The 13,954-nt window shown below is 52.1% G+C and overlaps 1 protein-coding gene across 10 annotated transcripts in view; it reads left to right on the top strand.

Moving 5' to 3' along the window:
* Positions 1-13,954, top strand: part of by (focal adhesion protein tensin) — a 248,222-nt gene that overhangs the window by 50,625 nt on the left and 183,643 nt on the right. For 2 of the 10 annotated variants that reach the window (XM_077659640.1, XM_077659637.1), the window contains exon 1: positions 4,195-5,514. The exons of 5 other annotated variants lie outside the window; for them this stretch is intronic. In XM_077659640.1, the coding sequence (XP_077515766.1) occupies positions 5,443-5,514 (72 nt within the window). In that variant the 5' untranslated portion in view covers positions 4,195-5,442. Of the gene's footprint in view, positions 1-4,194; positions 5,515-13,954 lie in introns of those variants that run through there. 3 more of the 10 variants (XM_077659628.1, XM_077659627.1, XM_077659633.1) reach the window with 3 other exon arrangements.

The following is a 13,954-nucleotide window of genomic DNA, read 5'->3' as shown; positions in this document are numbered from 1 at the left end:
TTTCCTGTTTGCATCGCGGATGTGTTTTATATAATGCACCGAATATCTACTGCACATCATGCTTCATACCTTTTTCCTGCACTGATGCCCAGAAGGGTACCGTATACGAACCTGTATGACTAAATAAATAAATAAAGGTCACGTCTTCACCTTCACAGGAATGGTCAAGCACGAGTCACGATTCTCGGTGACTTCTTGCACTGCACCTGCAGGCAAGCGTGAACTCTGGCGTGAGAAGCGAAAAATAAAATATCCGCGCTGCTCATAAAGTTTCCTCACTTCACTGTGTGAGGGTGCAGCATGTCGGCAATAAAGATAACCCTTCCAATAGTAGCTGTATACGGCTACCTTTTGCCGGCATACGAGGCGGCTACGAGAACCGATGACTCATCCGGGCTGGGCTCTTCGAGGAAAACTCTTATCTTTTTATTATCGGACATCAAAATATGGCCGGGGAGCGGCCGCACGTGACCTTTCTTTCGGGCATTTTCCGCTTGAATGATTTCTAGCGGATGTTGTGTACTGCGCGGATGGCCGCTCCAAGTTCGTGCACGGCCGCCGTGCCGATCTCGATTTACGGCTGCGGCTTCCTGAGCGTCGACGAGTAGAAGTGGGGAGTGGGTAGCATGAAAAAAAAAATGTATTGTCGCTCGCGTCTTGTGCCGTTTTCCTATTTCTGAGAGCCTGGATTATCAGGGCCAGATTTTACTAAGGAGGGAAACCTTTTTGCAGTGGTCCAATCATAAACGCGCAGTTCGACTGCGCTGAGATGCACCTCCGCTTCCGCTTCTGTACGCGAAGGGTGGTATTCAGATCGGCCCGAAATGTGTGAAAGCAGTGCCTACGTTTATACCCGCCGCGGTGGCTCAGTGGTTAGGGCGCTCGACTACTGATCCGGAGTTCCCGGGTTCGAACCCGACCGCGGCGGCTGCGTTTTTATGGAGGAAAAACGCTAAGGCGCACGTGTGCTGTGCGATGTCAGTGCACGTTAAAGATCCCCAGGTGGTCAAAATTATTCCGGAGCCCTCCACTACGGCACCTATCTCTTCCTTTATTCTTTCACTCCCTCCTTTATCCCTTCACTTACGGCGCGGTTCAGATGTCCAACGATATATGAGACAGATACTGCGCCATTTCCTTTCCCCAAAAAAAACCAATTATTAATTATTATTATTACGTTTATACTCGGGTTCGAACCCAACCGCGGCGGCCGCGTTTCGATGGACGAAAAACGCCAAGGCGCCCGTGTGTTGTGCGATGTCGGTGCACGTTAAAGATCCCCAGGTGGTCGAAATTATTCCCGAGCCCTCCACTACGGCACCTCTTTCTTCCTTTCTTCTTTCACTCCCTCCTTTATCCCTTCCCTTACGGCGTGGTGCAGGTGTCCGCCGATATGTGAGACTGTGCTATTTCCGTTCCCCCCAAAACAATTATTATTATTATTATTATTATTATTATTATTATTATTATTATTGTTGTTGTTGTTGTTGTTGTTGTTGTTGTTGTTGTTGTTGTTGTTGTTGTTGTTGTTGTTGTTGTTGTTTTGTCCTACGTTTAGTTGCTGTAGCTTTGTCCAGTCCGGAATTTCTCTTGTCCCCGTGTCTCTAGGATGAATAGCCGACTAGCTCGAGCGTCTATCCCCGACGCTGTTCCAGAGCCAACCGCCTGGCGTGTGCACTGCAGCGCTAAGTTTCCTGGAGCCCGAGGCAGATGCAAACCGCGTCGCAATTTCTTGCCGCCTCGAGGTCATCTTGCACAACTTGTCCCCTCATAATGGGACATGGTTTTACCCGATAAACACGGAGTGCTGCGCTTTCTCCGCACCGTTGATAGTGGCGCGTTTCGCGGCGTCGCTTTCGACAAGAGTACGTATACTACGTGACCCTACACGCGTTAACATAAGGCACCCCGCGCTCGAGTTTATCCAGCGTCCGCTTCGACTTTATGCGCCGCGATAAACGGCAAAGAAGAGTTGGGGATGCAGCGTATATGCAGGGCGGCGAACAAACAAGTTTCTGGGACGGATCAAGTTCTCGCCGAGCCTGTGGAGCGCCGCGGCGCCGCCATCTGTCGTCGGCGGCATTTAGAGAGGCCACTTGGTGGGCCCGGTATTCGTAAAAGCGACCTGGCGGTGACCACGAGGTCGCGATTCGGCCCAAACTGGTATCGGGTTACCAGCCACCTTGTCGTAAACGGTCGTAAAGTTCTTTTTTTATGGGTCTCATGTTTGTAATTCCCCGCGGCATCCCGACGCCACTGGACAAGTCCGGGAGATGGCGTGCTCGTGATAGTCAAAATGAGAAGAAAAATAAAAGAAGCGTGGCCTTAAACGAGGTTCCTTGCTCGCTTTTTGCCCTTTTTTTTTTAAATCGGGGCATGGCCGGCGGCTCCTGCCTCCAGCGCGAATTTGTGTACTTAAACTACGCCGTACGCCCGTGTGTTCCGACAGAAGCGGCCGAGCGCGGTTGGCGACGGTAACTTCGATTCCTCCGCCTCTGCGCGCCATCAAACGTTGCATACCCCCGGCAGGGATACAGCAGCGCTACGAATAAGGAATGAATAATCAAAGGCGCGGACCACCTCGTCCTTCCGGGGTGAATAGCCGAGGCCCGGTCCATTCCTCTCCGCTTGACGTGAGCGCGCGGCGCACTTTGAACACCGTTATGTTATAGGCGCCCGTGCAAGGCGCGAGCGTGTTGCGCCTCAGCCAACGCGGGTGTTCGTAAACAACTGCTGGCGACGGAACTGAGGCAGCGAGCTTACGTCGCCTGGTGGCGCGTTCATCGCGTTGATGTCTTCTTTGCGCGCACGTGTACTCCAAGACTCGCAGCACGTAACAAACGCGAGAGACTGACGTACCCAATCCTCGTGTTTGTTGACTCCACCGGAGGGTAATGATCGATTTCACGCACGCGGCTCTGGCCGCCTCGGCAACGGAGTCGAAAATAGCGTCTCCAGCAGCGGAGACGATCAGCATGGCTGCGCAGAGCGCGTTTATCAACTTTGTGTCCCCGCCCGCCCTCCTCTCTCAAGCGACGACGAGCTGGAAAAAAAGAACCGTGTCCGTGTGCACCGCGCGTGCGCGCACCCAGCAGCAACGGCTGTCCTTTTTTATGCTCTCGAGCTCTTTTACGGACAGTTTCCGGCGGCTTCCGGGCCCGTCCCATACGCCCATCGCAGCGTGGTTCCCGGAATTTAAGCGCTCTCTCCGGCCAGAGAGTACTCGCCCCCCCCCCCCCCCCCCCCCCCTCCTCTCTTTCTACACCGGCTCCTTTGCCGCTTCCGAACGGAGATTCGTTTTCCGACGCCGCAATGAAGCGCCGGAATGCTCTCGACGACTGCCTGGCTCTCCGCTGCTTTCGCGCGGCTCCTTTTGCCGCTGTCTCTGTGATTAACCGCCGCCTTTACTTTTTGCGAGCCCCGCTGGCTTTCTTTCGAAACAAATGCTCCCCCCCGGCCTCCCTGAGCACGTTCGTTGCGTGTGGATGCCCTTCGCGGGAGCGCTATGCAGCGCGCCGGTGCGTCTCTGGCTGTTTTCGGGAGACTTCGGCACAGCCGCGCCGCATCGTGATCTGGCTGGCGGCAGTCAGCGGCCGCTCTTCGCCCCGCTGGCCCCGGCCGCCGCGCACGAAGCGGCAGCCGGGCATCGGCGGTGGATGCTCGGAGGGGGCAGTCCGCGGAGCGCTCATCTTTTTCGGCAGCTCGTTTTGGCGCAGAAGAGGCTTCGAAGGCGCCTAGCTCTCTGGGTCCCAGCAGCCGCTGCGTGATTTTCAGGGTCATCATCGTCATCGCGCAGTCAAACGTTTGCGTCTGCACCCCCCCCCCCCCCCCCCTAACCCCGCGTGTCTGCGCGTTCATATACCTGTTCATGCCGCAGTGGCGCGGTGATGGGCCGAGAGGTGGAGGAGGCGCATTCTACCGTCTTTGCTGGCCTTGTTTTGCCCCTCAGAGCCCGGCGTGGTCTCCGCCTCTGCACGTAACTGCTCTACTGCTGGTGCTGCTGGGCTGGAGCAAACGCAGGGGGAGGAGGGGGCATCGAGCGGGGCTGCTTTTCCAAAGGGGAGAAGGGTGCGCGCACGAGCCCGCGGGGCTTTCCTCTGAGCGCGTTGTGTGCCCCCCGTCGGCGGAAGCCTTCTGCCCGAGGAGTGGGCGTCTTCTCCTCCGGGGCGCCCCTCACCGCGGGGGCAAGGAGGCAGAGTTGTTTTCTCTGCGGGAAGGGGGGTCGGGAAGGCCGCCACTGGTGAACCGAACGGATGGATGCCTCAGCAGCCGCGCCGAGGACCGCCCGCCGGCTGTCTCGGCCTTTTGTCGCAGGAGCGGGTATTTCGCCGTACTCCGGCGGCCACCTCTCAGCGCGGCTCCTGCACGGTGCTTCTGCCGCGCCGCAACGTCCTTGCTCTCTCCACGTTTTCTCGTTTCTGCCGAGAGTGAAGAACGACCTGGCCCCCTTTTAGCTGCCGTGCGGTGTCCGCGCCCGTTTCTCGTGAAGTGCGCCGATATGGACAACTGAATGCCACTGGATTTTATCGGAGGAATCTTCCCGTTTTCGACCGTGCTGTCCAGGGAATAAGCCCGCAGGATTTCGCCGCTGTACAGTCTCCCGTGAGCCCTGTGCCGGGGCCTCGCCGTCGTGTGGACTGCCGAGCGTGCTACTACAAGAAGCGCGCCCACGGGACTGGAATCGCTTCTCCGGCCGGCCTCATCTAGGCGGCCGAATTGACCCGATCGTCGAACCTGCCCGCTCCGACCCGCTCGCTGGCGGCGGCCGCAACGTGCTATGTGGGCGTTGCATCCAGTTCCCGAGGCGGCCTTGCGGTCGCCGCGACCGTGACCGCAGTGGACGCGCAGCGGCGAGCTTGCAGAGCGGCCGCTCTCCGAGCGGTCCTCCGCATTCGGGCGCCGTCCGCACCGGCGAGCGAGCGGCCTGTCTTGTCAGCGCGCTTCTCGAAGCAGCGATGAACTTCGCGACCGCGCAAGAGGCGCATTGGCGTCGGTGCGATTGTCCGTGACGTGCCGGACCTTTTCCTCGGCGGGCCACGGCGCTCGTGCCTCGGTACTGAGCCGCTCTTGAGGAAGAGTTCCCTGCCGGCTGCGACCACGCGGCGGTCTTCGCCGCGCCTGCCGCTGCGTCGTCCTCCCGCCGCCGGTGTGCCCGCTTTCTCGGCCGAACGAATTTCGCCGCCTGCCCACGTCGAGTGCGCGCGGGCGTTATCGCCTCCCTCCTGAGCCGTTGCGCGCGTCTCGGAGAGATTGTTGTGCGTGCGTGGTGTGTGCGTGTGTTTGTGTTGGGGCCCCGCGAGCGGCTCTCGGGTGCCCTCAATGAGCTGACCCGGCCGCTTCTCGTGGATGCCGATGCTGCGCCTGGGAGGAGCGGCGCGCCTGTCGTGTGCGGTGCCGTCTGTGGACAGCGCGTGACCGGCTGTCACTGGGCGTTCGTGGGCCATGTTGTCCTCTTGCTTTTGCGGAAGCGGATCGTCCCGGGAGTTGCCGAGGCGCACGACGTCGACCTTGCGAGTAAGTTGCGCTGGCCTCGGTCTGGTGCTCCTCCGCACTGCCGGCCTCGTCCGATCCCGAGTATGCTTGATCAGTGCTCGGTATTGGCGCGTTTGAGCGTTTGTTTCGTGGCTTGTTCGTTGAACTGATGTGGCAGGAAAAGAAATTGCTGTTATCCGTGTTAAAACGCGAAATAATTTTAATACTGCGGTCGGATTCGTCGGCGCCGTACCACCGCGGTGTCTTTCTTTCGCGTTCATGCCTCTATGGCGCTGAAATATTATACAGAAGCATACATTCAGTATACTCACCGAGTTTTCAGACTGTCTCAAAAAAAGCTCCGAATTCAGTCAGGCACTGTACTGCCATGGACAAAATACTGCGGGATGCGGATTCGCAGAAATACATTTATTTCTGCGATGCGACGCTAGTCAGTGAGGTGATATTTTTTCTGTAAATGGAGCACGCATATCCCTCGTGATCCAGTGCTTTTAATTGACCTATTTTCCCGACCGCACAGAGATAAATTTTGCTTCCGCGAACCGCCATTCCGCAAACTTTCGTCCACCACTGTTGCTATTTGCTTCGTCCTGTTATACAAGTCCTGTTGTACATGCTTGATGACTCGCGGGCATGACGAGCGTCATGTCGACGTTTCGTTAAAACTGCGTTTGATTTCGATCTAAAGTCATCGTGACAACTCTCCGTTCGTCTGTACTGGACTTGCGCCACATTTACTTACTGAGTGGACAGAATTGAACTTGAGTGTAGTTCCGCTATGGCGTCTTGTCATCTGCTTCGCGCCGCTTGTTGCAGCTTAAAAGAAAATAGAGTCGCGGACTCGAATCCTGACCACTCCGACCGCATTCCGACAGAGGAAAAATGTAAAAACGCGCACGTTCTGTGCGATGTCGGTGTTCGTTAAGGAAGCCCAGATGGCGCAAATTATTGCCTGCACTATGGCGTGTATCATAGTCCGTTTTGCTACTTTGGGATGTTAAACCCAGCATGACGTAATGTAACATAACATAACATGTACGCACCACAGAACACAGAGTAGACAGGAGGGCCACAAGGAAGGAAGTAAGGATCATGGCTACGCATGCATCCCAAATGAGAAAATAAATGAAAAACAACAGCAAACAACGGTGAATTCATGAATTCGCAGTTAAATTCAACGGTGAATTCATGGAAAAGCACCGATTCTGACTCGATTAAGATGGTTACTACATCATGGTTGTTACTACATCACGTCAACTGAACTGATTTCGTCAGCAAGAAGTGATATCGAAATGTCGCTGACGCAACCCTGTCTGTGAAAAGTGCCTCCAACGATTCGGACGGTGTTGTGTATCCGCCTTTGCCGAGATTTCCAATTGGCGTGGATATCGGCGGTCATTTCCAAGGGCCGGAATGGGCAGGCAAGTGCTTCCTTTCATCACCCTTGAGGGAACGTTCACGTTCTCTCGTCCGATCATTAATACAGCGGCTGGTCTGACCGATGTACGTTGGCCTGTGGCAATTAAGGCACGCATCGGTCAGACCAGCTGCTCTATTAATGGTCGGACGAGAGAACGTGAACGTTCCCTCAAGGGTAGTGAGTTCTGTAATGCTGGGAGGCAGCACTGGGATCTTGGGTACCACTGCCGATAACGTACCTGACAAAATGTTTCAGAATTCCCTCTGCGACGTACTTAAAACCAACCTGTGTTGGACATATCCACATCTTTGACGCGCAAAAACGCAGAGAAGGATATAAACAATGCGCAACCACCAGAATAAAGCAGTTCCACATTCGCGTGCTACCCTTCAGGTCCTCGTCGACCTGTGGCTTGGCGCCCCGTGTAAAGGCAGCGTCTTTGGTTGTTTGGCCGCGTATCGCCAAAGGTCATCTTGGACGCAGTTGCAGTTTACTTAGCTGCAGCGTACACTGCTGACGAACCAACGGCTTCTTCGCACGCTATAGACGTACGGGATTACAGGTACACCTCAGGGTCGGCCCTGCGGCGCTAGACGTAGATTGGACCGGCTTCCATTCCGGGACACGAAGTAAGTTGACTAAACTTCAGCCGAACCCAGCAGAAAGGACCGAGTCGCAGGCCGCCATGCGAGTAGCTTAGCAGCTGTAGACTCTGTCGACGGCGGCACGATTCCAGCGGCCACATGTCGTGAAAGAGCTCGCTGTGCGGAGTAGTTCTTGTGCCTGAAATAAAGAATAGAAATAAGCTGAAACGAGGGGCCAATCTTGTTTGGTTATGACGACGTCGCGGGCCCGAGTTCACGACTGACTGGCCCTCAGTCATGCGTCAGTTCCGCGCAAAGCTGGCGGGCAGCTCCGTTTGTGCTTCGGCGCCTCAAAGGGCGCCATTGGCCCGGGGCGCTTTTACGCTGATAAAACTCGCGTCGTATTCTTGACATAGTGGCGCTGGCGCGAAATAACGCGCTGACCGTATCTGCGGCGACCGCGATAGCGGTCATAATAGCGTGCGTGAGGGTCAGGCGCGCGAACGTTTGAAGCTCTGCGCGGGACCGGTAAATGGCGCGTGCGTGTGTGCGTGCGTAGGCTTATAGTACGCACGAACGCGGGGAAACGGACGTAGCTTTGCGGCTGGCTCCACGCCGTATCGGGCGCGATGGCATTTCGCGATTGCGCCGGGGACGTCGGCGCCTCGTCTCCCGATAGCCGGAAGCCGCGTGGTGGCTGCCGCGATGCACGCTGTGTGTGCCCCTTCCTTGGCTTCCTTTTCTGCAGGGGGAACGATAAGAGTTGCTCGAATAGCTGGGCGCACCGTTGCGGCGGTTGCCGATAGTTTGTTGCGTAACTACATGGTTTAAGTGTAGATTGTTATTTATGATAGTCCTTGCATGTCTTGTCTTTACCGATGTTCATTTTGTATGGCCTCGCCAGTGATGGACGAGCACGGTGGTGTTGATATTGCATAGACTATGAAACGACAACAACAAAGTAGTGGCAGTAATAATTTCTGGCGCACTGGGTGCTGTCTGCAGAAACCCGAAGAATCCATCGCAGCAAACGAGCGCTGACAAATTATACGACTTCTCGAATAACTACAGAAACGACGCTGCTAAAATCTGCGCGCATCATTCTCCGATACAGAACGCTATCTTATAATTTAAGGAAGAACCAATACCTTATGGATGTAAAATCGGCCATAAGGTGCTGTTAACTTGCGGTTGTTGGTAATAATGATGACTCAGCTGTTATATCGGAGGCTACAGTGTATTATACAAATGGCGTATTTCGTATCTTTATTGATCTCTTAGTCCGCGCTATGGGGTGGCAACAAGTCCAGGTTCTTTATAACTGGTGCTATTCAAGAAAAAATTACAGGATGGCACTTAGGTCTGATTAAGAGCGCGAATGCGAAAGTGCACGTCAAAGATCTCCAGGTGGTCGAAATTATTCCGGAGCCCTCCACTACGGCATCTCTTCTTTTCTGCTTTCACTCCCTCCTTTATCCCTTCCCTTACGGCGCGGTTCAGGTGTCCAACGATATATGAGGCAGATACTGCGCCATTTCCTTTCCCCCAAAAACCTATTATTATTATTATTATTATTATTATTTCCCCTGTCCTCTTTCTCCCTACATTTTTATTTCGTGTTTTCTGCACTTTATTATTTTGTTTCTTCGTAATTGGTTTTTGTTTGTTTTTTGGGGGAAGGAAATGGCGCAGTATCTTCCTCACATCTCGGCGGGCACCTGAACCGCGCCGTAAGGGAAGGGATAAAGGAGGGAGTGAAAGAAGAAAGGAAGAGAGAGATGCCGTAGTGCAGGGCTCCGGAATAATTTCGACCACCTGGGTATCTTTAACGTGCACTGACATCGCACATCACACGGGCGCCTTAGCGTTTTGCCTCCATAAAAACGCAGCCGCCGCGGTCGGGTTCGAACCCGGGAACTCTGGATCAGTAGCCGAGCCGGATCAGTAGCCCTAACCACTGAGCCACCGCGGTCTTCTTATATTTATATTTTAGTTTATTTTTGTTTTGTTTTGTGTTTTTCTATTTTATTTATTTCCCCCGTTGTTTTTATTATTGTAATTGCTGGTTTCTTTATTTCATTACATATACGTTGCTTAAGAACTGTTGCTTAATCAACTTTTACATTTTTGTTTTATTTACCACACAACTTATGATTGACAGTTCGTGCGGACAACTTCCGTCCACAAACTTCCGTCTGCAGCTTCCGTCCACGTCACTCATGAGCCAAGAAAGGCTTTCGCCGTAATAACGAGAGGCGCGATGTATAAATGCAACGCCATCGGAAGCTTGTCTCCGTCGCTCTTGCACCTGCTGTTGCCACTGTATCGAGAGGCGGCTGAGTCCGCTACAAAGGCTCCAACTCTGAACGCAGGTGTAGGATACGATTACGTGCGACCAGGCCACGGGTAACGAATATTGATAATGCTTGGCGGCGCTTTTTTGTGATTCGCCCAGGACCCATCCGACGTGTGTTAACGAACACTTCGCTTCATGAGCGAAGACGGCTTTCGTCGCAACTGGTATGGGCCGGGAGATTCGTCGATTTTGCTTAGTAGATGACAAACTACGCTGTGTCGTCCGCAGCGGGGTCTGCTACCCTCACACCTTGCCCTCCTTTGATTCATAACAACCTCTGACGCAGCTGTTAACCACGAACAAGACAGTGCGTTTTGTATACGATAACAGACGTATATAGTAATAACTGTGTTTAACTCAGATGTGCAGTCTTTGTCAAAAGTTTGCAGCCCAGGGGATTTGCATATAAGCCTTAAACTGGGACTCCTGTAGCATTTTGTAGAAGTCATACCCATTGGAGGACGCAGGACCAAAAATCCTCTTACTTTCAGGAAAGTTCGAACGCTGGAGATGCGATACGAACCACACGGTGTGGCTCTGAAGCAAACCCCTTGGGCTCCAAGCTTTTGACAAAGGCTGTACTTCCTCTGCAGATAATACAGTATACAACCTTCTGGATCGTTGCCATGAGCTGTACCACCGTCAGCAGGCTTAACACGAACGCTCGAGCGCGTGTCTTCCATTGGCACAGCTGGGCGTCGGCCGCTGGGTACCAGCTGTCTCCAATCGCCGCACACACACCATGCAGCATGGTCTCGGACTCAGCGCCCAGCGCTCAGGGGCCGTACTATATCAGTGCAGGACGCGCAGTCGAGCGTTCGTGTTAAGCGTGCTGACAGGCGGGTGGCATCACGCTCATTCACGCCTACATGCTGACAGGTCTTTCAAGAAAAGCAAGACACGCTTCGTTAACCACCCCAATCCGTACCCTATTTTCGCTTGTTTTTTTGATGCCATGAAATCTTGCAGAGGGGCCCTCCTATTCGTTCATCGGGTTGCTCCCCGTCATTTGTATTCTGGCATAGCACGGAAGTGCGACAGCCCCTGCAATTAGCGGCGTCGTCCGTGCATTCTTAAAGCTGCACAAGGCCTGCGTGCTAACGAGCGTCCTTTCTTTAGGCTGTCTGCCGTGGTTACTCACCTCAGACACCATACAAAGGATTTGGTTTTATGCCGTTTGACGTCCCAAAGCGACTCGGGCTGTGAGAGGCGCCGCCGTACAAAAGGCTGCCATCTTTTGTCTACTGGAGACAAGGAACTTTGCGTAGTTTACGCTTTGTTAGCACCGCTGGCACTTTCAGTGAACGATGCCAACGGTGACGGGCTTTCGTCGCCTTGCCTTAAGAAGAGAAACGAAAAGACTCATCCAAACGTTGTATTACAGGCGTGCTGACAAGAGTCATTATTTAATGACATCATCTTTCTTTAATGTGCAGTCACGCCGAGTAGAAAGTATGTGTGGGAAGCATCGATCGGGTTCTTTATAGGGTGCAGCAGTTTATGCCCCTGGGCCTTTCTGAAAGAGGGTACAAAGCAAGGTTCGCATCGGGCGAACTGTTTGGGGAAAAAAAGGCACCAATAAGACAGCACATAGGCGAAGGTAAACCTCCGACAAATCTGAGCACAAAAAGGAAGAAAGAGCATTGATAATCGTAAAAGAGCTTCATGGTTAAAAATGTTTTCAGTGTGAAATACTTTTGGCTCCCATTCTGGACAAACTGAAGGGAGCACCATCCCGAACCTGAAGCCGAACTGAGGAGGAATCTGAGGTTGAGCCCTTCCGGAACAATCCAGAAATTTCCTTCCGAATGGTATCAATGATCAGATACAACTCAAGAAAGAAGCGGCGAATCCCCTTCAAGGGAGGACCTCCAGCTAATAGCTTCGACCGATTTTCATGGCATTGCCGTCGCTGCCACGCTACCATGACAAGGGATTAACAACGGATAAATCGTGCGTGACAAAGAATAATAACTATAGCTTAACTGCGACATCATGCAAATCGGTCGATGCCATTGGCTGGAGGGCCTCCTTTGGCAGGAATCTGCCGCTTCAAGCTTGAGTTGTATCCGACTATAGCAGATAACTTTCTCTTACTGTATCCTCTGGTGAGATTTGAACCAGCGCCGGAGGAAACAAAAAATCTTCGTTTCCCGATTCCTCAGACCATTCGGTCATCCCCGCAGCGTCTCGCACGGTGTGTTCTAATGGGTATATAACGCATGCTGGAGGCTGAATCGTCGTCATCTTTCATCCACTCGTCCCGCTCTTCCAAACGTAGTATCCATGGGCATGCGATGGAGTCGGATGAGTCAAGAGATAGAAAGACTGCACGTCTCGCCAACGGCAGCTTTGTCGCCCATGAAGCTGAGAAAGCGGCCAAGACGGCCGAACGCGGCGCTATGACCAAATAACAGCGGGCAAATGCTCTCCGGCGCATTCCTGCACCGAAAGCAGCGAAGCACTCTGAGCACGCTGCTCAGAACGAAGAAGTGGCTCAACGCGCGCTAGCAATATACAATTATTACATTTTGACTTAATCATTATTATTTAATCCCTCTCTTTATTATTATTCTTATAATTTTGAAATCAAAACTCTCATCCCTTTTCTGTTCATGAGGAAGAATTCACCGGTGTTGCGCTCCCACGTGCTTTTCCTTTTTATTAACTGCGTTACCCTATTCTTGGGCGATCCCCCAGTGTGGGTATGTGCCATCTTTTGATAGGCTATCAACAACAACAACTACTGCACGTAAACAGTACGCAGCTCCATACAGTACTAAAGGGAACAAGAGGGTTGTCGCATTTCGATGAAGGCGAAATTCTAGAGGCCCGTGTACTGTGCGATGTCAGGGCACGTTAAGGAACCCCAGGTGGTAGAAATTTCTGGAGCCCTTCACTACAGCGTCCCTCATAGCCTGAGTCACTTTGGGACGTTAAACCCGTAAAGGGAACAAAGAGCGTTCGTTCATTTGATGATTATTCAGTAGTCATATATGACAAGCACACTTTTTCCTGTCCTATAGCTATACAATTCTCTTCTTGACGTACAATATCCAAAAGTCATTTCCGACTTTTATTGACAGATAACCACAAATTCCATTTTTCGTTTACATTGGTTACTCCCTTCCATACTTGAGGGGCCTGCACCACTCGTGTTCGTGTTCCACTCTGTTAGTACCGCAGCCATTATCTGTCCTAATCACATATCTTCAAGGCGTCGCCACCTCTGGCTTCACTCTACATCCTTCTCCGCTTTTTGTGCCGTTATAGTAGTGGATGAGTACAGACTTTCCCGATGCATTTTTTTCTTTTATAGCCCGTCTGTCCCCTGCTGTGTTGACGCCATCGTTAGAGAGATACTCCTTTAAATAATTCCTGACGGCAGCAGGGCGCAGCTGCTAGGTTTTCTCGCATAATGAAGGCATTGTTTGTCCCAATAAACCTCGGAAAATTTTCGATGTGCGTTCATTAAGCAGGGTAAAATATTGACGAAAAATTTGAAGCTTTACAAACGTAACAAAAAGTATGCAGGTGGAATAAATTTTTCGTCCGGTACAACTCACGTTTTAAGTAAAGCAGAACGCACGAAACAGCGTTCAATTGTAAGTCATTTCGTTGAAATTTCGCTCTCATTGATTACCAAAAAAAATTATGCAAGAAAAGAGATTAATATGCAAGGAAAAAAAGAAGGAAAATAGCGTCGGGTAGGCGCGTCCGTGGGCTATGGATGATTAAGAAAGCGGCTCACTAATGTAGTGATTACGGCGAAATATGAAAAGAAGTGAGGAACTCGGAGGATCGGAGCAAGTTTGCATATTATGTACACATTTTGTAGGTCATGGAGGGAAAGAAAAAAAAACATTTCTTTTGTTATGTGAATTTTTTTATTTCTGGTTTATTGTGTCTTCAAGTAGTCCCTCTCTCTCCCTGTCAAAATTCCTCAATATTTGGACAATTGTACGTTCGAACCGATCAGAAATGGTGAGTTAAGAAGGAAGCAATCCAAGGGTGGCACTTCCGAGGGCTTTTCTTTAATATGCACCGTGGACAGGCACGTAGCCAGGTATTTCTTTCGGAGGGGGGGACAAGGTAATTTTT

Source organism: Amblyomma americanum, chromosome 3 (genome assembly GCF_052857255.1).
Source record: "Amblyomma americanum isolate KBUSLIRL-KWMA chromosome 3, ASM5285725v1, whole genome shotgun sequence".
NCBI lineage: Eukaryota > Metazoa > Arthropoda > Arachnida > Ixodida > Ixodidae > Amblyomma > Amblyomma americanum.
Note: the sequence above shows the minus strand (reverse complement) of the source record. Positions and strands in the feature narration are given on the sequence as shown.